The sequence below is a fragment of the Bombus fervidus genome, chromosome 9 (assembly GCF_041682495.2).
Source record: "Bombus fervidus isolate BK054 chromosome 9, iyBomFerv1, whole genome shotgun sequence".
NCBI lineage: Eukaryota > Metazoa > Arthropoda > Insecta > Hymenoptera > Apidae > Bombus > Bombus fervidus.
Genome location: NC_091525.1, coordinates 10057851 through 10081851, shown reverse-complemented (window position 1 = coordinate 10081851; position 24001 = coordinate 10057851). Strand labels below are relative to the sequence as shown.

The window sequence follows — 24001 nt, the reverse complement described above, 5'->3', positions numbered from 1 at the left end:
CGATCGATCGGATGCTATGTATCTATCTGTCTATTTCATATTGGAACATCCTACGAGTAATACGGATTTTTCGATATTGTAGGAACAAGGAACCAAGAATTTGTTGCGACTGATTCATCGAGGGCCAAAAATCGTATAAACGTAAATAAAGATTGCTTTGTTTAGAAATATATTAGCATAATGATAGACACTTTACACGTAGAAGCTCGCTGCGTAAATTATATAGATAAAAGAAGTCTGAAATTGTTTTAAAACAAAGTACTTCTTCTTCAAACGCTCCTTAATAGATTGGTCACTGATTACATTCCTAAATTTTCTACGACAGTGACCCATTCTTCATAGAATTCCTCTTGTTCACAACAAATTCCATTATTCTAAATGCATCTATCGGAAAAGCTGCATTACTTATGGGATTAATCGGGAGCCATAAAATATAATGAATATCAAATAACGATCGTCCAACGTTCTTCGTACTTTTCTTTTTTTTTTTTTTTTTTTCGTTTTCTTTTCAAGATGGCAGGCAAGCCAGAGTGATATCTATGCTCCAGTGCCACGGTACTCACCTCATGCTGATGAGATACTGTGCCAGTGCCACAGCGTCCGGATTTCCGGTGATGGTGATCGTACGATCTGTGGCGCCACCCTCCCTCTCCTCGCAGTTGCTGATTCTGATCATAGCGCCGGAGATCTGACGGATCTCAGCGATCTTGGTACCACCTTTGCCGATGATACAACCGATCAGCTCGTTTGGCACGGTCATCTCGTGCGTCTGATTGTTCGCCGCTGGCTGTTGCCTGTTCGTGTTGCTAGTACGTAGCTGACTACCAGCCAGTGCCGCTAATGCTGCCAAAAAACCAGCAACATTTTGTATATTTGCAACGTACATAATTTCTGGGTTAAGGTTTAAAGGTTTCAGATTTAAAGCATTCGTAGCGTAGATTGACTTATTACGATTCTTCAACTTGCAATTTCTACGGAATTTTCACGATACCCGACACTCGGTGTATTATCTATAAAGCGATTCGATTGTTAAAGCGCCCAGCTTTGTCGAAATGCGAATATTCATCTTCAAAGTCGATGGTTTTATCGCGAGACGCTGCGAAAGTTACTTTCCGATTAATCACGGAAGAACCATTTTTGCCAAGTTGTCGAGAAAATACTATGTCGTGTAGGCTGGAAGAATCTTTCTCCCTTTTTTTTTTTTCTATAAAAAGAATTTAGCCCTCATCGTTGTCGAATAAAAGTAACGCGAAATACGTAATACGAGTCGTTTCAGCGTTCAAAGTGCAGTATGTTATAATGTTATAAGATTGCTGTTAGTGTGCGCGTGTAGAAAGTACAGACGACCAAGAGATTTCTTCTTAGTGACAGAATCTCAGACATGCGTGAAGACTATGACTTTGCAGTCTCAGAGAGTGTTTTACTTATGAGAGATATTGTCGCGCTACAAATACCTTAAGTTCTCTAACCAAGTGCAATTTTTAAATGTAAAAGCTACGCTGTACAGATGGAGTAATAAATAATAATAATAATAATAATAATATTATAATTTTTGGCTAATTCTTCCACTGAAATCCATACGTCGTACTATAATTGTTACGACAATACATGAATCATTATGTACTTTCTATTTTAAAATCTACCACACGTGGTTATGGACCACATGTACATACATTGTCCAATTAGGCGAATAACTGTATGCAAAGTGCATGCGAAACAACAATGTTTTTAGATTTTCTAAACATAACTATTGCAGTACATCATCATTTTAATCCACGGTGCAAAGATTAACATTTTTGCAATATTTGTTTGGAGGCGTTGAGTTGGCTTGGAGGTCGAAGCTGGTCGTTTTATCGCGGTGAAGTAAGATGTTTGTAAAGTGGTAAGGTTTGCATAGTGACTGCCAAAAGCATGATTTCATTCTATAATATTTTCGAAACCATTGTTGTTTGTAAAATAAAAGTTTGTTGCGTAAGCCTGTAGATTCTCGTACAACACGTTCTACGTACGTAAATAATTTAGGCGATTTCTCGAGCGACTTTTTAAATTTCGTACGTCGCACAAGCAATTCTATCGAATCCTCAAAATTTAGAATTCTCGAAACGCAATAATTCTCAGCCGTATTTGAGCCGCATTCGTATCGATTCGTATTCCTTCAGAAGCTGAACCGATCAACCGCGTAAATTAAAAGCTAGAAACAAGCGACGAGCGTGCAAACACTGTATCTTAAATGTACTTAAAATTTCCTATTATTTATGTTATCTTCTTGTGATAAACAAGCTGGTAGAACCAAGTAATTTGATTTTGGAAAATCGTATTTATCGTAATGAAATTGAGAAGCAAGAGAGACGGTTGAAAAGTTCGGCTTCTGAAACATTCGTTTTACAAATTGAGAAAATAAAAAAGTTTGTGCGATTATTACGAACAAATAAATAGTCACGAGTGTTACAGAGTATCGTAATAAAACGACGGATTTTTGACGTACCTGCTGGATTCAATCCACCTGTATTGGCAGGTGTGGCAAGGCCTCCGAGGCCAAGAGCCGCGAGTCCGGCCAATGGATTGCTACCAAGCTTGCCCATCTGTAACAACGACGAACAAAATCCAACGCTCAACAAAAACATGTGCCGCCGCTCGAACGATTTTTAAAAAGTGCTTTCAGAGGGGTATTATACGAAGACACCGATAAAATATAGATCTAAAAAAAAAAAAAAGAAAAAAAAAAGGAAACGATCAATCTGCCTGCTTTCCTCGCGCGTCTCACGTTCGAGGATCGTCGATCAAACTAGACGAAAGAGAAAAAAAAAAAAAAAAAAACAAAAGAAAGAAGAAATATCAAAATACAACTCTATGACCAGACAATGGGGAAGAATGAAAACAAATTTCAGAAGAAAACGACCAACGGAAAAAATAAGAAAGAAAGTCAAAATGATAAGGTATATCATCATCGTCGTTTGAATAGATAAAACTGTTCGAATTAAATAAGAAGGAAGACAGAGGGGAAAAAAGAAGAGATAGAGGGGAAAGTAAAGAATTATCTCTAGATTAATCCATCATCGTCGATGATCTATCGATCGTTTTGGATTCTACGGTCGTGGCAACCTGCGAGTTTTTTTCGCCTGTTCTCACGGTCTCTTCGATGTCGACCAGCAGGATGTCCCGACTTCCTGGGGGCCGATGCAAAAATATATCCTTCGTCACCTTTCTCCACACTTTTCCATACTTTTCAATACTTTCACCCTTACTTTGCGTTTGTTTCTTTTCTTTTCCTTTTATCGTCGCTTTGGAAAACGTCGCGCTCTTTCAGGAACACGCATAGTGACACAACACTCGCATGACAACCACACGCAACAAGGAGCTAAAAACACAGTGAAAATTAATCGAAGGAACGTGATAGAAAAAACGCGCGACGTTCTAACGTCGGATCGATGTTGAGATTCAGGCGATGCTTGAATCTCCCGTCTTGGTCAACTTGGTAATCGGGCAGACTGTTTCGAGAACTATTCGACGTGATTATGCAAAGAATAATGGATCCTCGCTCGACGAGTATACTGAATTTCGTGGCAACGAAACTACTTACTGTTGCAAATAGTTACAAACAGAAGGAATTGGTTAAAAAAAAAAAAAAAGAAGAAAGAAAAAAGAAAGAAAAGAGAGACAGAGAAAGAGTTTCTGACTATCGAACGAATAATGATCGATCTATGAAGAACGATGATCGCATGACTCTCTAATTTCGTACGATTCTACGAATGTTTTAAAACGAAACAAAAATTAAACGAACCCTCTGTAACTTTTTTCCAAAATAATTGTAAGAAACAATATACTAGAAATTATTACTAGAGAGATTATTAAAGCAGCAATTCGTTTGTCACATTAAACTTAACGATCCTTTCGAGAAAGACTTTTCTCCTCGATATTAACTTTAAAAAGCATCGTGGATGTAATTAATTAAACTTTATAAAAGGATTAAAAATGAAATACCTATATCGGCAACTTTTTAATTACATATCGTTACAGAAGGTTGAAGATGAAACTCAACTAAAAAATTTAACTACCGTTCGCTACCGTTCATCAAATTATTACGATCGCCTGAAGAAAAAACTGCAGCAGAATTTCTCATACACCGTTAGAAGCATAAAATACTTTTTACTATCCATAAACGCAAGTCCCTTATCTCTTTGTAAGAAAGAAGTTTGTGTTTCTAAGCTTCATTCTCGATCGGTCTTCGAACAAGCGATAATTTCGTAACGATCATAATAATTCGGCTCGTTGTTACTCATAAACAAAGATGTCGATATTTTCTTGAAGCTTCTCTATCGCTATTAATACCAGCACGTTAGTTACGAACAAGTTTCTCGACGTATGTGTATAGCAATGTACAGCTTGGTATTCTGGAGATCGCTTTGCGCTATTAGGGACCGGAAGCCGAGGAATCCAGGACGCTTTGTGATCCAGCCGGAGAATATGTCTACACACGTACGACATACTATACGTCAGAGGTTGGATCGAACTCGATTCTCGCCGCGAAGATTCTCTGCAAATTAATCGACCAAAGTCGACCGTGGTATCTAGCGAATATTAATAGTCGAGGCGGCTAACTTCTAAAGGAACGAGCTATTAAAAAAAGAGAAAAAAAAAACAGACAGAGTAGAATGGGACGGTTAGGAGAAAAGAGAATATCACGAGACAGCATGCATCTACGAATCTTTTCCAATTTCGAAAAATTCTTTTTGCTTCTTTTACGATTCACTCATATTCGTCTGTTGCAAGATTCTGCTTATTTCAACGAAACTGAAATAGTGTAATTCGTATGACGCGGCTCGTTTCAATAATTCGAAAAATTATTGAATTTTTATTTAAAACAGAGAAAAAAAAAAGAAGAAGATTCAAGTTCATACTTTTATTAGTTTTTCAAATGTTACGTAAGCAAAAGCGATTTGTATCGTTTCTCATTCTACCGATTCAATTATATTTCTTATCACTTTAGAAAATAATTTAAGATTCCTTGCTTCTTGAGACAATATTCGAGACGGAATGGAAGCTGGTCGACCAATTTTTCTATTTCTGATCTTTGAACATTAATTACGAAGAAGACTTGGCGCAGAATTTAGCGCGCGATCGATGTGCTCGCCACGAAACTTCCACAGCATCCGACTTCGCGAAAGAACTCGACAAAGTTCCGCGAAGTGACACACACTTACATAAGTAATAACGAAATGCCACGAATAAGTATTCAGCTATTTTTGCTTGGACAAATCCTAGCTAAAATATTCCAGTCTTGTGCAAGAGATTCTTTTTCAAAAATTAGGATAAAATATTTTTGCGACCATCTCTAATTAATATTTTAAGCCTTTACCTCGTTGACCGTTTTCTACTTTAATTTCTATTATAACAATTCCAAAAGCTGAGTACGTAATTCTTCCAGCGATTTCTAATTAATACTGTAAGCTTGCGGTTCGTTGACCGTTTTCTACTTTAATTTCTATTATAACAATTCCAAGAGCTGAGTACGTAATTCTTCCAGCGATTTCTAATTAATATTGTAAGCTTACCGTCTTCTACCTTAATTTCGATTATGACAGTTCCATAAAAATGTTATTAAAAAAAAAAAAAAAACAAGAATATTTCTTTCCATCGATTAAAAAATCAATATATTTCGTAAATTATTTATTTACTCTTTAAAGTGTCTTTCCCGGTATTTTAGAGGTAAGAGTCCCGCTGATTACGCGCGCGTCGTAATTTTCAAACCGTTCGAATTCCAATTCGCCGGCGAACTCATCGACCGTTCCGCAAACCGACGAAATAGTAAAACTCCAAACACACCGTCTCGTCGGACCGTGGCGAATCAATGTAAAAGCTGCTAATTACAACGGAATCTGCCCGTTGAAGTTCAACGGGTGAAACAGAAACAGCAACGGTTAATTCCTACTGGAGATCGTAAAATTCGTACGTAAATGCATACCCGTGATAACGATATACACGCCGAACATAAAGGTATTAACGACACGAACTAAATTATCATTCATAAAAAAAAAAGAAAATAAAAAAAAAGAAAAGAAATTTCATATTTATTATTTAATATATGTATTATATAATATATTTATACAAGATGTTCATTTTAACGTTTTACACGATTTTTCAGCTATTTTTTTAGGTGTAATAGAAAGGGTGTACATCTGCTTCAGTTATATGCTTCATATTGTTTGTGAACAAAGGTTTCATATTTTATTTTAGTGTCCGTTACGATATTACGGAAAGGAATCGCGTGATTATATTTTTAAAATACTTTGAATGATTTTTGTATCATTATGAAAGAAGAATATACTGCTGAAAAATTGCATGAACCGTTAGAGTGAACTTCTTCTATATATAAAGCGTTACGCGTAAATTTATCACTTGAAATATTGCTGTAATATTTAAGATTTCTTAAAAATATCGTAAAAGGATTGGACACAATTTTGTGTCGCAGTTTTTCCAACGAGATATCGGTTAATTACTTCAAACGACAGATTGAACGTGATTATACAGCGGATAAATTCTTATTAATATCTCTTCTGATCTCTAATGATACCTAATTCATTTTGAATGTATTTTAAAAAAATTTATTATTATTATTTCTAAAGTATTAAAGTAGTAATTGCCAAAAGAAACTTGACGCTTTCCACGATAAAAAAATTGTATACCTCTTGACACAAAATCACGCAATCTCCGTAGAGAAATGTTTTATAAAGTCTCAAACATAGTACACGTATTTCAAGCGATGAAATTAAGCGAAACACCCTGCGTTCTAATTATATATCACGAACGAATTAAAAAAAAGAAAAAAAAAAAGGAAGGAGGGAGCAAACGAGAGAGAAGTAGAAAATGCATTCTTTCTTGCTCCTTGTCGTAAACAGGACAAGATGTCTGGGGCTAAAGATCTAGGACTCTCTTCGTGTACACGTAACCGTGCCCTAAAACATGAAAACCTCAAAAGTGTGATTGGTCTTCTACCTGCAACATCATCTATACTAATCTATGGTGCACGAGTTCGAACAAAAAAAAGGGGGGGGCAGGGAAAGAAATAAAAAAAAAAAAAAAAAGAGGCCTTAAATATACATACAGATGTAGCACAACACACTTGATCGAACATTGCGAACGTCGTTTCCTCATTTGCATCGCTCTACAAAGACGAATCATCGACGATGCAACGTCGAATGACTCCGACTGTTTCATACATCATAAAAATAATCGCATTACACGGAACCATAACGTTCGAATGGTGTTCGCAACCGACATAAATATGTACTTGAAACGAGACAGAGATAGAAGAAGATAGACAAAAATTAAAAAAAAAATGTATATAATAATAATAATAATAAAAATTACGAAAGAAAAGGGAAAGAAAAAAAAAACTCGATCAAAGACATAAATATGATGTATCGTCGCGACGTTGAGAAACTTCTACCCTGCTTAAGATGGTGGAAACGTGATGTCAGGGCAGCCCACCCTCGCGCGAACTTCTTGATTCGTAGCTAAACAGAGTGCTTGGAAGCCATGCTGTTCTAAGATAGGACGGCGAGTGGACAATGGACAACTGAGGACTGAGGCGAATAGAAACGAACGAAAAAAATGAGAAGAAACAAAAACGAGAAGACTTAGAAATAGAAATGATAGAAATACGGGACAAATTTTGATAGAACAATTTATCCTCGTGTTATAATATCGATGATATTGATATACAAGGTGTTTCGGATAAACGAGATCGTCTGGATATCTGTTTTACTTACGATCGTATGGAAAATCCTGTCAGGATCAGGACGAAGTTAAACTGTTTCAAGGGCCACGTGCAACGGCGAAGAGAATCTTTTCTCAAGTTTGTTTCCTTTAGAAGATTTTATGATCACTGGTATTGTTTTTTAAATAGAACTCTTTCTCTCTATATATATATTTTTTTTTACAATAGTAGACGTTTTTTTCTTTATATAAAAATATTAAGATACTTATGCCGGGAAAAAATTAGTTTAAAAGATATTTCGATTTTAATTTCGTCGAATGTATTTAGCGTATGAAAGACAAGGAAGACACACGTCAGCGAAAGAATATCATTTTTGCTCGTCATACGCCAAATTTTACAAAATTAATATACAATTAATAATAATGTACACATAGAATATAGAAAAGGATAAAAAGGAAAAATTTAAATATCTTTGAAACTGAGCATTTTCAGGCACAAATACCTCGATACTTTTGCATAGAGATTAAAGAAACGCATCAACCGACGAATAAAAAAAAAAATATATAGGGTGTACGTAGAATATAATTCTCATTTTGAGATACACCGACAACCTCGACATCTCGCGAAGGAATGATCTTGAAAGAAAATTCTTTCCACCGTTACGCGAACACCTTGAAATAGTTTAACCCTGCCCCGAGAAGTTTTTTCATACAACTGTAAATAAGGCGGATATTTAGATAAACTCGTTTAGCCGATACAGACTGTATATCGTACAATAACATTAATATTATCGTGGACAAGTAGACGTAATTCTGCTTCACCACGGCGTTGTCCCGATTTCTCTTCTCGAGTTTAGTTAGAAATCGAGACAACGTTGGAGGAGACAAGGTCTCGACAGTCTTTGTGCTTCGACCGTGCGCTTCGAATAAAAGGGAATTCTTTTACAGGCGAAAACAAAGAGACGTACGAACGTATGAAGATATACGAAGAGGGATGAGAAAGAAGGAAGTCTCTTGCGAAGCCGTGAAAAAGCGGAAGCGTGTATATACGTACTTCGGAGATCGGTTTCGCGATCGGTTCGTCGCTATCGTATTTTTCGCTGGCACTCGAACCGAGTGAAGTCGCTTGGCGTCTATTTACCTTTGTATCGAAGCGTCTATTGAACGCGTTTCTTCGCAGCTTACGCACCGCCAATATTCTCGTTCGTAGGTTTGTCGAGAGTAATGTAAAAAGATTGCGAAAGTTTGACAGATTCTTGGTGGTGAATTGATCGCGGTGCATCGGCGAAACAAAAGAAAACACGAGTTTTATCATTTCAGAAGCGATCGGTAATAAGCAAAGGAGTTAGATTTCTTAACCCTGCTATGCAACCAACCTCTTTCCATACAATTGTACTTCTATCTCGTTAGAAATTCAGATGTCATCTTTTTAAACGAATTATCTTCTTCATTTTTAAACAACGAGAGATTTTTCTGAAATTTTCCAAACGTAGACTATGCGTAAGACACTTTTGGAAGCTGGTTTACGTGTTGGAAAATGAAGTAATTCGGAATCCGATCTAAATCGTCGTTGTCATTTACGAGTTCTACGACTCGATCGATACCGACGCTTCGAATTACGATATTTCCTCAAATTTTTTAACGAAGAAGAAAGGCACAATTGAGTGGAGAAGTTGAGTTGAGTACCGTGGCAGGGCTAATTCGCTAGCAGCTTCCGTCATTGTCACGTGGACGTGAGATACAAAAGCAAGTTGGCTGAAATTCGACCGTGGCGAAACAATTAGGATCGCGAAGTGGAAAGCAACTGTATGTACATAAAATGTTCCACGTAATTGGAGCAAATCATACTCTTTGCGTGATTGCAATTAGGAAATTACCTACTGGATGAAATATTAGAATTAATATCAGAGAAACATGATAAATAATTTAACGAGGATCGTATCCTTTTGTAAGTATAACGTAATGCATGTACATTATCAGATTGTACAAAAATATTTAAAAAATGAAACCGTTTAATTCTCTTTTTTTTTTTTTTATTCTATACAAAGACATTAGAAGAAATTTGGTCGGAAAATAATCAATTCGTGAGATATCTCGTATAAATATTGTTATTAAAATTGCAATATTTCGTGGCAGATATTCTTCAATCACTGTGCCCTATACAGAATGACAGATTTGATTTACGTAAAATAAAATACACGCGTCTATTAAAAAGAGCACTGTGCATCTACATAATGCACATACATTGTGTTACATTAATGAAACAACGTATTTATAAAAATATGGTCCTGGAAAGGTAGACCCCTCTTAACTATTCATCTCTTTTTCATAATATCTTTCTCTAATTGCGACCAGAGAAAATCGTATGATTTTGTCCTAGTTTCGCGAACCAACCTGTACACACGTTTTTTGGTCATCTTGAATATTTTCCGTCCCGAGGATGAGTTAATCCCTTGGTGGTTACGATCGTTACGTTTAAAGGAAGATATACCATTTCAGATGAAAATTCTCCTACAGAAACCAAAATCTTACCAATAATCTTGCCAATAATACAGCACGTAGTAACAGAGAAGAATCCTAAAAAAATATTGGCAAGAACTTAATTGCGTTTATGCTTCTTTCTAAACCCTGCAACTTTTGTCTAACTAATTATGTAAGAAGCATAACCCGATACAAACTGTACAAATTCTATTCGTATTACTAAACAGATATCTCGGAAAAATGTAAATAATATCCGATGAATTGTAAATTCCCGTAAGATAAAACTGTTTCGGTTACTGTTACAGTTCCACTGTTCTCAATCATTTTGCTGTCATCAAGGGATTAATTTGCCTCGAGAAGCATGTGCAATCCACTAAGACCCGATACATCTTTCGCGTGGCGAGACACGTTTTAAGAAGTGGGATTTACCAGGATCGTGAAGGCGGATCAGAAACGGAGGATTTCTGATCAGACTCTACCGAGAAGAACGGAACGTAAACAAGAGAAATCAGAGACAGTGTACGTAGGACGAGAAGCCAAGAATTAAATCATGTTCCGTAAGCCGAGAAACAGTAGATAAAATAGCTAAGACAGAGAAATAAAACTAAAAGAAACAAAAGTAGAAATTTAGAGAAGAAAGAAAAAAGAAATGAAAGAGATAGATATAATTCTCCATAACAGGCAGAGAAACTTATATGAAAACTTAGACAGAGTCAGAAGTGGCGGTGGGATTGTGAAGAAAGAGAGAGAGAGAGAGAGAGAGAGAGAGAGAGAGAGAGAGAGAGAGAGAAAGCGCAATGTAGTAAATAATATACCTATGTAAATCTACCTTTTCTCGTGCCACGCATGCATACTGGTCTTTGTTTTGTTGTACAACTCGCTCATTGTTCACGTCGTGGTTGTCCAATACCAACCCGCCCCCAATTAGATCAGCTATAGCGTGTCTCCCGTAGAGTGACATACTTCGCAAGGAAAAGAAACGGAAGTAGAGATACAGAGAACACAAGTTAAGAAACAAGACAAACAAATAGCGAAGGAAACCAAATAGAAAATTGTACCGACGGAACAGTATATATGTATAGAAGAAAATATATAAAGTGGAAGAGAAAGTCAAACGAAACGTAGAAGGAAATGACGATAGAGTGAAATAACGTAACAGAGAACAAAGAAGGAACTCGACCGGTCCGCGGAATAACGCTAATGAAAAAGGCAACGAGCCGTGTGTGCAGTGAGATTCTGGTCGGCCACCTTTTTCTCTCGTTTACATTTTCTTTTTTTCTTTTTTTATCTTCGTGCGGATTTTCCGATCTGTATGTTTTATGCGTCGTTTTCTTCGTTCTTATTGGTAGCTGTTCTTTCTTTCGAGCTTTTCGCCGTTCTTTTTTCTCGCATCTCGAAACCGAAAATCGTGGAAGTCGGGCTCCGTGTGAGTCGTCGGTCGTCGAAAAGCGCAGAGAAACAGAAGGCAGGACGGATGCTGAGACACGACGATACACACCATCTTGACTACGAGCAGATTCGTTAACAATTCTCATCGATTTCGCTTTGCGTCGATCGCCAAACATTTCTGCCATTGTCTACGATGCACTGGAATTATTGCACAGGAGGAGCGATAGAAATACGACTTCCGCAGCTTTCACAGTAACGGAAATTCGTTGGTCAGAGCTTTCGTAATCGGAAGAGTAATAAATATTCCACGTTCAATGTTTTCACAGTAGTACGAATAATACTTTGTTAGAGCATTCAAGATCCACGATCTACGAGTTTTCTTTTAGATTTACATATCTACGCCCATTTGCGATAAGAGAAACAATAAAGATACTAGAAATTCGATGATCAGAGCTTTCGCAGCAGCAAAGATAAGACGAACTTCTAGAGACTTCACCCTGCACAATCTACGAGTTTTCTTCCAAATTTTCACATTTAAACTCTTTTCGAGTAACAGGAATAAAAATTAGAAACAATAAGAATCCTAGAAACTCGATGATCAGAGTTTCCACCGCAATGTCTTTACAAAATTTCAATATTTGCACTCTACAATTTTACAAACGAACAAGCAAGAGAAATTCGGAAAATTTACGATCGTCTGAGTTTCTTCTCGCGAAATAAAGAATAACGCGTGCTCGTTTATCAATGTGTTATGTGTGTGAAAGAGGTAGACAGACAGACAGACAGCCAGACAGACAGAAAGAGAGATCTTTCATCCCTCCAACGAGTTTCTATCTCTCTGTGCGTCATTTTGTCTTCTTTCTTTCTGCGCCGCAGTCAGCCGGACGCGAATTAAAAATTCTGACGCAAACCGAACGCGGCGAGTTTGTACTGTCGGAAGGCGGAACCGAAACGCACCCTTTTAATAATTCAATCTGTCAACAGGGGGATTGCGAGAGCGTTGCGTCAATGTGTTTGCACCCCGTCCACGCACAAAAACAGTTACTAATTAGCAAACGTCGCTGTTAAAGCCGGTAATTATGTTTGCCGGGCCGTCGTTCGCGCCGACGCTGACAGATAGAAAATTCAGAATCAATTGCTTCGGCAAACGTGACTACCGTGTGTTCCTCTGCACGCTGCGTTTTCTGTCTCCCTGTCGACCCTGCCATCATTAAAAGGAAAACGCGTTTGTACACCGACGCGTCAAAGCTCTGCCCTTCGTTTTTCCGTTTGCTCTTTCCAATGTTCCCACATCGAAACGTTCACATCTTTCCTCCATCATCGATCGATCGTTCTGATCGAATAAGTTTTAGTATTGCGTTTAACGATTCTCTTTAGAATTATGGTTCCACCACGATCTACGAGTTTTCTTTTAGATTTACATATCTACGCCCATTTGCGATAATTCAATAATATGACGTATCGTCATATTATTGAATTCGATGGTGTCTTAGGTTGGTTGATCCATATTGCTAAAAAAAAGTTTTATCTTTTGAGGTATTGGAGGTTTTGGTATTGGTTTCTACGTTATTCGGCATATCCTTGGTAATTGCAACAGACAAAAATATTTCCAATTTTGTGTCTTTACCTTGGATTGCATTTCACAATCGATGTACTGTGGATATTTGACTAATTTGAGAAAGTTACCATTACATCGTGGTAAATCAGTATGTACATTTTAAATACACGCATTGGACACGCCGACAAAAATGTGTATATAGAAAGTGTATCTTAGAAATTTAATTTAACGTTCTGTATCTATCGCAAGATCAACTATCGATAAATCTAATCCACCAGAAAAATCTCAGTCTTCTTATAGAAACGTCCAACGTTCGATCGATGCGTGTGGAAAGAAAGTATCGCAATAATTATTATCGTTTATCAATTTTCCTATACATTCGTTATCTACCACTACGGAAATCTCCATCGTTCGTTCGATATGTCCAGGGAAAGAGTAAATACTTTTGCTTTGCTGCTGGGAATCTTGATTGTCGCAATTTTCCAGTGCATCGACTCGTCTTTTTGCCATGCTCAATGCTGTCAACCCTCGTCAAGATGGCATTTCATGGCGCCTGCCGATCGACCGGACGTACGGGTCGACTTCGACCTCGCTAATCAGCATGAAATCATCGACCGCCATTCTTAAGATGTCTCGTGTACGCGCCTGTCCGCGTTTGACCGGATCCAATGACAGGCCATGACGAAGAATCCATCGTGCGACCCTCGAGTAAGCGTTCATGCTAAAGCAGGCTCGATCAATCGGAGAGAAAACCCCCGGTGAAACGCGCGTGATTCTCGAACGTGTTGCAAACGAGCGCTTCATAGCGCGACGAAGTATCGCGCTTTTTCAAATTCTCCAAATTTTATCCGAAGCCAAAAAGCTTCATCGATCTTACGTAATTTCTTCCGAATTTTCTCTATTTGTTATGCCGTGGAGCTAATCAATTCGACAAATGAGCGGCTCAAATCACGCGCGCCTTTCGTCCAGAGGTTGTCTGCACGTGGGCGGACAGAATCGGCCCCACGATGATCGTACTCGAACCAGAGATAAAACATAGCTCGATCGTGACACACCGATTATTATCATATCGTAAACACATGGAAATCATAGGAAAAGAAATATAGAAAACGAAACGACACGAAACCATACCATCGAATATGCCATCGAAATAACAGAAAGAAACTATCGTTCGTCCTCTTTTGCTGTATTTCTTTTTTTTATTTTTTTTTTTTTTCTCTCGTACTTCGGACATTTTTGGCGGAGTTTGCACTTGTGTTGACCGAACGTTGTCGAATACGATTCTCGTGAAGAGTATTCACGGTCATATGTGTCGACGGGACGCGCGATAAACGAGATTCATTTGTACCACCGTGTCTTTTTTTATTTCTCTCGTTGAAAAATTTCTTTTATCATTTTTGCTTCGATCGAGCTTGATTCGCGTACGCGAACAAGCGCACTACGATGCACTTCTTCGTAACGAAGGATCAAGGTTTTAACGTTTATCGAACGGCGCATGGCCCATGTGGAGTTGGAAGCTTTGAAACTGCTCGAACGGTTGTAGTAGAGTCGTTAAACTTGAAGCTCGATAAACTGGTTTCGATCAACCACTTGACGCTCCGTGTCGACGATTTGCATAATACCGCGGTGGTAATGGCGATCTTGCAACGGCACAAAGGGAAAACAGTTCGACTGTGAAGATTACCAATATCGATCGCAAGCCTGAGACCACACCTTGTCTCGTGGGCAAAATTTATGACAGCTGGGGACAGGTTGTCGTTCTATTTGCTAAAGATTGAAACGCGGATTTATTCTTATCGTTATCGATTCGCGTCTCATGGAAGTTAACGGTGCTTCAGGTATGCCGTTCATGTTCGGATAGAAATAGATACTGGCGATATTAAATTATTTAACAGCGTCCAATGTCTCTATTCTAAAATATTCTATCACTTGTTTAAATCAATTGTCAAACGACCAACGAAACATTCACTTTTTTTTAAATTAGTTGGTATATTAAATTAGTTTGCTTATTAAAAAAGTCTAACGTTTTAATTTGCAGGAATGTTTTCATATCTCAGTTTTTGAAATCAGTAAGTTTTAAACAGTTACAAAATATGAAGGAAGGCAAAATTCGTGGCGTGACTTTTATGACAAATCTCTTCGGAATTGTAAATTCAACATACGAAAAAAACGGACTAAATCCTGTTTTAAAACTTAAATTACTATCCTTGCGAATAAATATTCATTAAATTATTAAAATATTAAACCAGTAAATTATTAAACCAGTCGCAGTATACGCGTCTCTTAAGAAATCAACCGATTTCCTTTGAAGATATTCTATCAGAAGAGATTCAGTATCAAGAAAGTCTTCACGTACCATGAAATTTCGATGATTAATCGCGGTCGGCACGACTCATTTCCGACGACCTGTCCCATAATACAACTGATAATGTGGTAACGCCACTGACATTGCCACAAGTGTGAAGTCTCAAATGCGACGATTATTATGAAAAGGAATTCGCGCGACTCGATACTTCTCCATTCGACTGCACACAAAACTACAGTGAATCCAATGATACAAAAACAAATTCGCTCAACGCCGACAGTAATTGTTCATTTTGTGTAAAAAAAAAATCGTTATTCGACCGCGTACACACAAAACGACGACGAATTCATAAAAAAAGAGAATAGAGAAATAGATCCAACGTTAGTTGTAATTTCTGTTCGACTCCACCGAGAAGATTAATGAGAATTCGATTAAAAAATTGATCGAATGTTAATTGTAGTTTTGTGAATTCCTCTTCGATGTTTCCCTTTCGACTCCACAGAAAAGGATAACCAATTCGATAAATAAAAATGAAAAAGAGATAGAGAGATTCGATATCGTTCTTAGACTTTAAACAAGTTTCTCGCCTAATGCACGGCTATGGTCGACAATAATCGTGATTATCGCGCGTACCGTACAATCGTGTATCATCTCGTGTCGGCATGCAACGAGAAAATAAATTCTCTGTGCACCGTAAAGGACGGCAAGCAGTTTCACAGAAGGCGACATCAACCCACTATCAATCGCAAGCACAAGAAAAAAAAAAGGAGGAGAGAGAGAGAGAGAGAGACAGAGAGATAGAGATATAGAGAGAAAGAGAGAGAGAGAGTGTGAGAGAGACACACACCGAGACCACGGCTGGGACATAGAGTACGTAAAGAAGCGTCTTGGTGAACATTGTCAGAGAGACGGAACAGAGACAAATGAACGAACGAACGAAGAACAAGAAAAAATCCAGAAACGGCCGATACACGTAACAGACACGTGCGGATCACATAAAAAGCAAAGCACATAACCGACGCGCCACTTCGACGAGTTAACGATCTCTTAATTATCAATAAATTAAACGTCTGTAAGAAAATCTTACATTTTACTTAGTGGAGTGAAGTAGATAGTCTTGAGAAATTAAAAGATTCGATAAAGAAGACAGTTGGAGATCGATCGATCGATCGGTGGATATTTAAGAGACGATTCCTCGTGAAGCCACGCGATTGGGAGAAACACAATGGGGTAAAGTGGAGCTTCGAGTTCCTCTTATTTCTTCTATTCTAAGAGAGTAGAAGGAGAAGAAAGAATAGAAGAAGATATTTCTAAAAAGAGGTGGTATTTTTAAAAGAAATATTTCCTCGGCATTTTTAAGTTTCTGATCTCTCTCTATAGAATGTTTCTGGACGAAAAAGCGATACAAACGTACAACGTGTTCCGCAATTGTTAATCACGTATTCGTAATTCTTTAGTTGAAACATAGAACACGGTGGATTTTAGTTGTACAACGTATGGAATGTTGCAGGCAAACGGATGATGATTCTGGAAGTAAAAAAGCGTGGAAAATGTCGAATAAAATTTTTCGTTGGAAGCTTCGCTTTTTTTTATACATAAAAACGAGCTTGAAAATTCATGAGTAGACGTGCGTGCGCTCAAACCATCTTTTGATCGATAGTATGCAATATGCTTGCCAGTGAAATAATGTCGAGTTCTATTTCAAACCTCATTTTTTTTTTTTTTTTTTTCCAGAAACGAGGCTTGAAACGAAAAAAATTGTACTCTTCATTTTTGACTTGTTTTTGTTTCCAGAATAATATTTTTCCTGGTTCTATATATATATATATCACATGAAATATTGCGCGTATAGTCACAAAATCCATTGAAACAGTTTGTAAAATAGAGACGACAAACGTAACGACAACGTAAATGTATATCACATTAAAACAAAGACGAAGAATATGAAATGCAGTACACAATTGTTGGCAATTGCTCCAAAAAAAAAAAAAAAAAAAAAAAAGAAGAAAAAAATGGACTAATCTATTGCAAAAATCCATTACTTGAAATCGATCCACTTCCTTGCTAAAATTAGTGAGCGAAGCAATTGATTCGATACACATAATCGAGTCATAAATAACCACAACAGTTTGAACCACATATATTCGAGCTACCTAATATTAATTTATATTCTGTATCTTACAACGATAAACGTTATTAATGGATTACGCCACCTAGAATACAGAGTATAAATTAAAATCAAGCATCCTGACCTTAAACTATCCAACTTGATCCAAACTATCGTGGCTTGATACAACGAATTGAAAATTGACGATCGTAATTACATCGTCTTTTCTCTTTTCATTCTTAAATATCAATTTTCATTTCGTAAATATGCTATCACTTCATCGTCCTCTTACTTATCGTTCTCTGTTTTATTTTTACTCGTTATTCACTTATCATTTATTATGTTATTTCTTTTTTCCGTCCAGAAGTGTGATATATACATAGAAAGAGAGAGAGAGAGAGAGAGAAAGCGTGCACTTGTGGAAAGTTTGTACGTTGCTTTCGTGAACGAATCACTCGAAGCTACACGAGGGAACGTCGAGCAGAAAGCCAAGGTGTGTTCAAGGTGCCGATGCATGTACGTGTGGACCGGGCTTTGGAGTTTGTAAAGGGCTTTTCCAGGATAGGGACCAGGTGGCCTATACAACGGTGGAGCATTCCGGTACACGTGGGCAAACATTCTACGCGACGCTACGGCATTTGGTGAAAATTGGATATCGAATGCTTCGACGAGTTGAATGAACCGCGCGTCCTACCCCAGATCTCTCGTTCGCGAAACATCGAAAACTGTGAATCCTAGCTGATGCGTGTTTTCACCTAAAATTGTTCATTACATTTTGCTGTTCAATTCTCGCTGAGAATTCAATTTGCTTCAAGAAAATATAGTCTTGGTTCACTGCGAATACGTTTTTAGTTTGAAATGTTGCGAAGTTGAAATACTTGTTAGGAGAATGGAAGTTTTGCATTTTGTAACAAAGATACAGACGTTTTGACAAGCTATCGAGAAACGAATATGTTATTTGAAGTGTCTAATAAAATATGGAAATTTATCGATATTGGTTATCAAGAAAATTAATTGCTACCACTCTGAATATTACCATAGAGTGAATCATTTAACGTTAAAATGAAAGATCTCTTTGTTGGTTTGTATTAAATGAAAAATACCAAAGAGAAAGAAATATTCATTGTGAAAGCGTCAGTACTACAAAAATGAGAATTTTCCTTTAAACTTATCGTTCGCTAGAGTAGATCCTAATTTTATATATATAACTCGCCCTATATTTGTATAATACTTGAAACAAACGTGTTACTTGATCATTAATCCATACTGGAAACTTTGCAATTAAATATGTCGTAACATACATATATTTAAATTTGCAAAAGAATTTATAACAATGTAAAAAAGATTCAAAAAGGAAAGAAAGAAAAAGTAGCATCTTTCCTACCCGAAATCCGCTTCTCAAACCTCGTTACCCTATCCTCCTCGTTCACTGTCTCCTTCACGACCCTCACCCTTCTCACTGTCTCATTCACCCTTCTCATCCTTCCAAAAAAAAAAAAAACGCGTCAGCTCTCGTCTTACATCCAAGTCTCTCACCATTTCCACCAATTACCGTGATCGTCCGGAGCCATGTATTAAACCCGAATCAATTCAGGACGAAGAAGTAGACAGAAACAGAGAAATAGAGAAACAGTGCATCTTGGCCAGGAATTGTCCAAATTGCATCCTCGGAAAGACGCAAAGTAGTAATTAAATGTATAAGGGACAACTGGGTGTATAGGTGAACAAGGGTTAACAATATATAAATATATTTATATACATGTATATATATATACTTATATATACGTATAATTCATATACATATATACATATATATAAATAACAGAGGTCCGCTCGCGTTGCTCCGTACAACGTGTACGTTGGTGTATACGTGTGTACGTGTATTAAAACGTCAAGATAGATTCGAGATACGGTGTGTGTACCGGTTTTCTGATCGAAAGGGTCTGGTGGTAGTATCTCTTGGGGTGGTTTTTTTTTTTGTTGGTAATCAGGATCTCGGGGGTGGATCACGAAAAACAAAAGACTTACGGCGTCTGCCACGAGGTGTGCGGGCGGGAGGGCTGCCTGCAAGTGTCCACTCTTCAGCAGGGGGTCGGCGAGGCCTGCCACGCTGGCGTGTAAGGGGCTCGGGTGGAGGGGATGATGTGGGGTTGTAAGGTGGGCCGTGGATAGGAGCGGATGCCCGTGAGAAGCGGCGAAGGCCGAGGAGGAAGGGTGGGCCGCGAAGGGCGAAGTCGTCAAAGTTTGGGTGTTCAGCGAGGGCGGGGTGGGCCCGGCAGCGGGCGCGGGCAATGGCAATACTGTACTTACGTCCGAGTGGGCGGGCACCGCGTAATTACCCTGGATGGTGTAGGCTTGCCCACCAGCCAGGATCACTGGCCCACCAACTTGGGGTTTGGGGCGATAAGGGATCGTGGCGCCTTTGGGAGGGGACTGAAACAGAAAGAAACACACGCACGAGTGCGAATACACAAATCGTGTTGTTCATTCGTGTACTACAATAGCCACCGTTTAATGCTCGCTGGTTCGGGTTCGCGTGGTCAAGGACTAGTTCGCCAGACAGTCTCTTTGGATGGACAGCTAGGTGTCTCAGGAAATTTTCGGAACGCATCGAGAACGAACGAGATACGAGCGACAGCGCTATTTGTCTAACGGGGTCCTGAGATGATCAATATACATTGTCGATACTTCAGGGTTCTCAACGTTACTGTATGTGTAAACGGATCCTTGGATATTGTGTATGCGTTTTATCGACGACGTACAGGGTGTTTCATAACATGTAGAACCCATTTCAGGAGTGGATAGCAGTCGCAGAAACGACGAAAACTGTCCATACAAATACACGTCTTATTTGACTTTGTTTGCAAGTTATGGCCATTTTTACGTTACAATAATCCGCGACATGCAGAGGCGTGTTTATATGAACCTTTTTCACTGTCTATGTGTCCCCTGCTCGCTGAAATGACTCCCATATGTTACGATATGCCCTGCACTTTGTCTGGGGGACGTTTACACGTATAATAATGTTTAGAAACCTGAAGAATTATCCCAGGACTCCTTAATTCAGCGACTTTCAACCTTTCTTATCTCATGGCACGCATAAACGAATTACTAAAATTATATTTGGTTTGAGAGCATTCACACCAAACATCTATTGTTCTGGCTGTTGTCGTTTCTTTACATAACAATCTAAGAGAAAAGGAAGTGGATGACTATGACTAAATGGGCAGATATTACACGCTTCAATCTCGCGGGTTCTCTCACTGGTTGAAAATCGCCGATCTAACCGTCCGTTCCGTGAAACTAGCTCCGGGAATTCGTGGCAGTGACTCCGCGAACATTAAACTCCGGGATAAAAGAGCGAACCTTAAGCGGAGGCTACAGTATATAGACATGAGAAGATGACTAGCTAGTGGCATCAACACTTTAACGTTCTTCCTTCGTGGAAATTTACAATTTATCGCTCGAACATCGTTGATTTTTATCTTTCCCTTTTCTTTGGACTCATAAATCGTTTAGCAAAATTGTCCTTGTACAGTAACTGGATACATGAATCTTGTAAATCGAGGGCACAAGGCCAAGGGAAATATGTATTGCTTTCTACATTCATTATCGCACACTACTGTACGGAGTGTGTCATGAAATATGTGGTATCCATATGATAAATATCTGTCACATACTTTATGGCACCTCATATAATTAAAACACACGCTCACTTTTATGATCGCATTGTGTTTCATGTCAGAGATAATCAATCGGATTCGTGTTTCTTAGCCGAGTCATTTTCTCATCTCTGCACAGTACAGAGGCTGTTCTAGCCTCTCGCAGATTCTGCATTATTATAGCGCAACTGTGTATAGGGAACTACGAGTAGAGACGTCACCCTGCTTGATGGTTTCAAGTGGTAGATTGACTGCGAATGTTTAAGCATTCAGGAGAAACCTAGTAGCAGAAGCAGCAGAATGATCGAAACGAGCAATTCTCAACTTCCACGATATTCTTAGAAGTTCAGAATTTTACAATTTCTATAAAAATTTCTTTCCTGAAATGTTGAATATTAATCACGTATCTGACTACCGTGAAACTCGTTAGCTTAACGAAAGATCGAGCTGCTACGATTAATGAAAATGGCAAAATTCGATAGGTGACATTGATCTGGTATTCGAAACTCGAGGAGGCGACGTAAAAAGTGCAGCAGATTAATTTAACTTCTGAGAGGCTCGATCGATGGTATGACAAGAATAGATGATATTGGCCAAACTCGAACCTCCAGGAAGCAATATTTCACGCGTAATGACCTAATGATAAAACAGATCTTTATTGCATCCATTAAACTTTAAATTAGCATAAACATTCGCAGTCTAAAGATAAGTAATACGGCAGGCCTTGGTCTCTAGAATACCTAAGTACGTACCTCTAGCATAACACAACAGATGTGATATATGCATTGTGTAATGGCCTCGCTGGTACCGGATATGGTGACTGCGCGTTCTGTCGAATTAGGCAGCATGTCAGAGGCGACCTGGATCGAGGCACCGGTCACCTCGCGGATTTCCTTGATCTTCGAGCCACCTTTGCCGATCAGAGAGCCGCACTGCGATGCTGGGACGATCAACCTGAGAGTGATGGGTGGCCTGGGTACACCGCCGCTTCCCTGGATGTCGTGGAACTGGGAACACCACTCCTCGAATTTTTTGCAGATCAGCGTGAACGCTTTGAAGATTGAGTTCGTCGGTCCGGTCACTGTCACTATTCGCTCCGGGCATGAACCGTCGGAGATGTTGATCTTCGCGCCGGACTGTGAAACAGCAAGTTCCATTAGTTCTTTTTGTTTCTAACAAAAGGAAAACAGTTCTTTTTATCAAAGGATAGTTAGAACGGTTTGAATTTTTCTTATTTTGGAGCGATTGTTGACAGCCGTTTAGAGTTTCAGCTTCTTCATTTTAGCGTAGCGTACATAGCAGTGCTATGTATATGATCGATGAACGTAATTAGGTATAATTATCCTCGCGTCATTTCGTACAAATCGTTTCATTCGCGAATGGGACATAAATACATTTTATGGAATCTTGGTAAAAAGACACATGAAATATATCTGATTCGTGGTCGTACAAGTTTTATTGGAAAATTCAATTAAATTTCATTAACGTACCGTATGAAGCAATTTTATAGAAAAATGTTATTGAACATCTTTTTGCTGCGTTGGATGTGTAGAATATATGCGCTTGTACATTTTTCAATAACTCGTTTACGTTCTGTGAGAAGTCTATTCTCTTTCATTTAATTTTTTGTTAAAGCTTCTTCTCAATTGTTCGCGCGAAACAATCATCGAATTATCTTAAATATTATTCGTGTGTCTACTTTACGTTATTCATTCTACATTATACTATACGCTTCGCATAACTTTCAGTTTATATATCATCTACATTCGCATTATCAAAACTATTCATTCTATCGTTTAATACCTCGCATCAATCTCTTTTATACGTCTCGTTCGAATTACAAAGTCAAATAAACGTTTGAAACGTTGGCTTCGACAGTTTACGCTGTTTGCTTTTTCCAGCTGCACATACATTATTTATAATTTCACAGTGGCGTGTCGTTCGCAACGTCATTATCCTGCACGATAACCAGCAATCGCGACGATGACGGTAGCCGGGGCTTGTCGCATTTTTCAACGACTGATATAGAACGATTCTCCGCCGTTCCTGGACGTTCAAGCGATTAAATAGCGGACAATGGACGTTGAATTAAACTATTGAATGCCGTGTCATTGTTCGAAACCGTATTACGCTACCTGCGAAGAAGCTGAATGAAACACACGGACCTTTTCTAAAACGTGAAGCAGGATGCCCGATTAAATCCTATTGTTCGCCGTTAAACACGAAATTGTTTCTCGTTTGTCTACGAAGCGCAGGAAATAATATATGCGTATTCGAAATAATTTTCTTCCAGTGTATAACTGTAAATTATTTTAATTGCCCGTAATTTCCTTCTTTACAGGCGGAAGCGAATTATTTCGAAAGTTTTCAAACCTACGTGTTTCCACCGTTTCTGTAGCTTTATGCACGTGGGCGAGAAATATATCTTATCGTTCAAAGCGACTGGGAAATGTAATAAATATCTAGAACGATTGTTAGTGCCGCGTTTCAGCATAATTTTAAATAATCTTCTTTCTTCAAATTTTTTTGAAAAGATTTGCTTTTTTGTTTGCTGAATTATGCACACGCAAGAGGAAAATAGAGAAGTCGTAGGATAACTTCGCTCTTTATCGACGGTATATTTTACTTGCATATAAGATTCAAAAAATATATCGAATCTTTTACAGTGATGATCGCAAAACATCAGTTTTTCAGCCTCCGTTACTCGCACAGCTGAATTATAAATCGTGCTGCGGCTGTATGCTAGCCAGAGATAAATGTTATATCATTTGGAGAAGAACGCG

At 38.3% G+C, this 24001-nt stretch overlaps 2 protein-coding genes across 8 annotated transcripts in view; both read right to left on the bottom strand.

Annotated features, from left to right (window-relative positions):
- Window positions 1-24001, bottom strand: part of Mub (poly(rC)-binding protein mub) — a 238696-nt gene that overhangs the window by 31990 nt on the left and 182705 nt on the right. For 5 of the 6 annotated variants that reach the window (XM_072010166.1, XM_072010161.1, XM_072010167.1 and 2 more), the window contains 4 exons: window positions 21971-22354; window positions 19585-19989; window positions 2486-2582; window positions 564-843 (listed from right to left, as the gene is read on the bottom strand). In XM_072010166.1, the coding sequence (XP_071866267.1) occupies window positions 564-843; window positions 2486-2582; window positions 19585-19989; window positions 21971-22354 (1166 nt within the window). The remainder of the gene's footprint in view (window positions 1-563; window positions 844-2485; window positions 2583-19584; window positions 19990-21970; window positions 22355-24001) is intronic. The other variant, XM_072010164.1, reaches the window with a different exon arrangement.
- Eif2bbeta (eukaryotic translation initiation factor 2B subunit beta) overlaps window positions 1-24001 on the bottom strand; it is a 242431-nt gene that overhangs the window by 38734 nt on the left and 179696 nt on the right. The window lies entirely within an intron of this gene.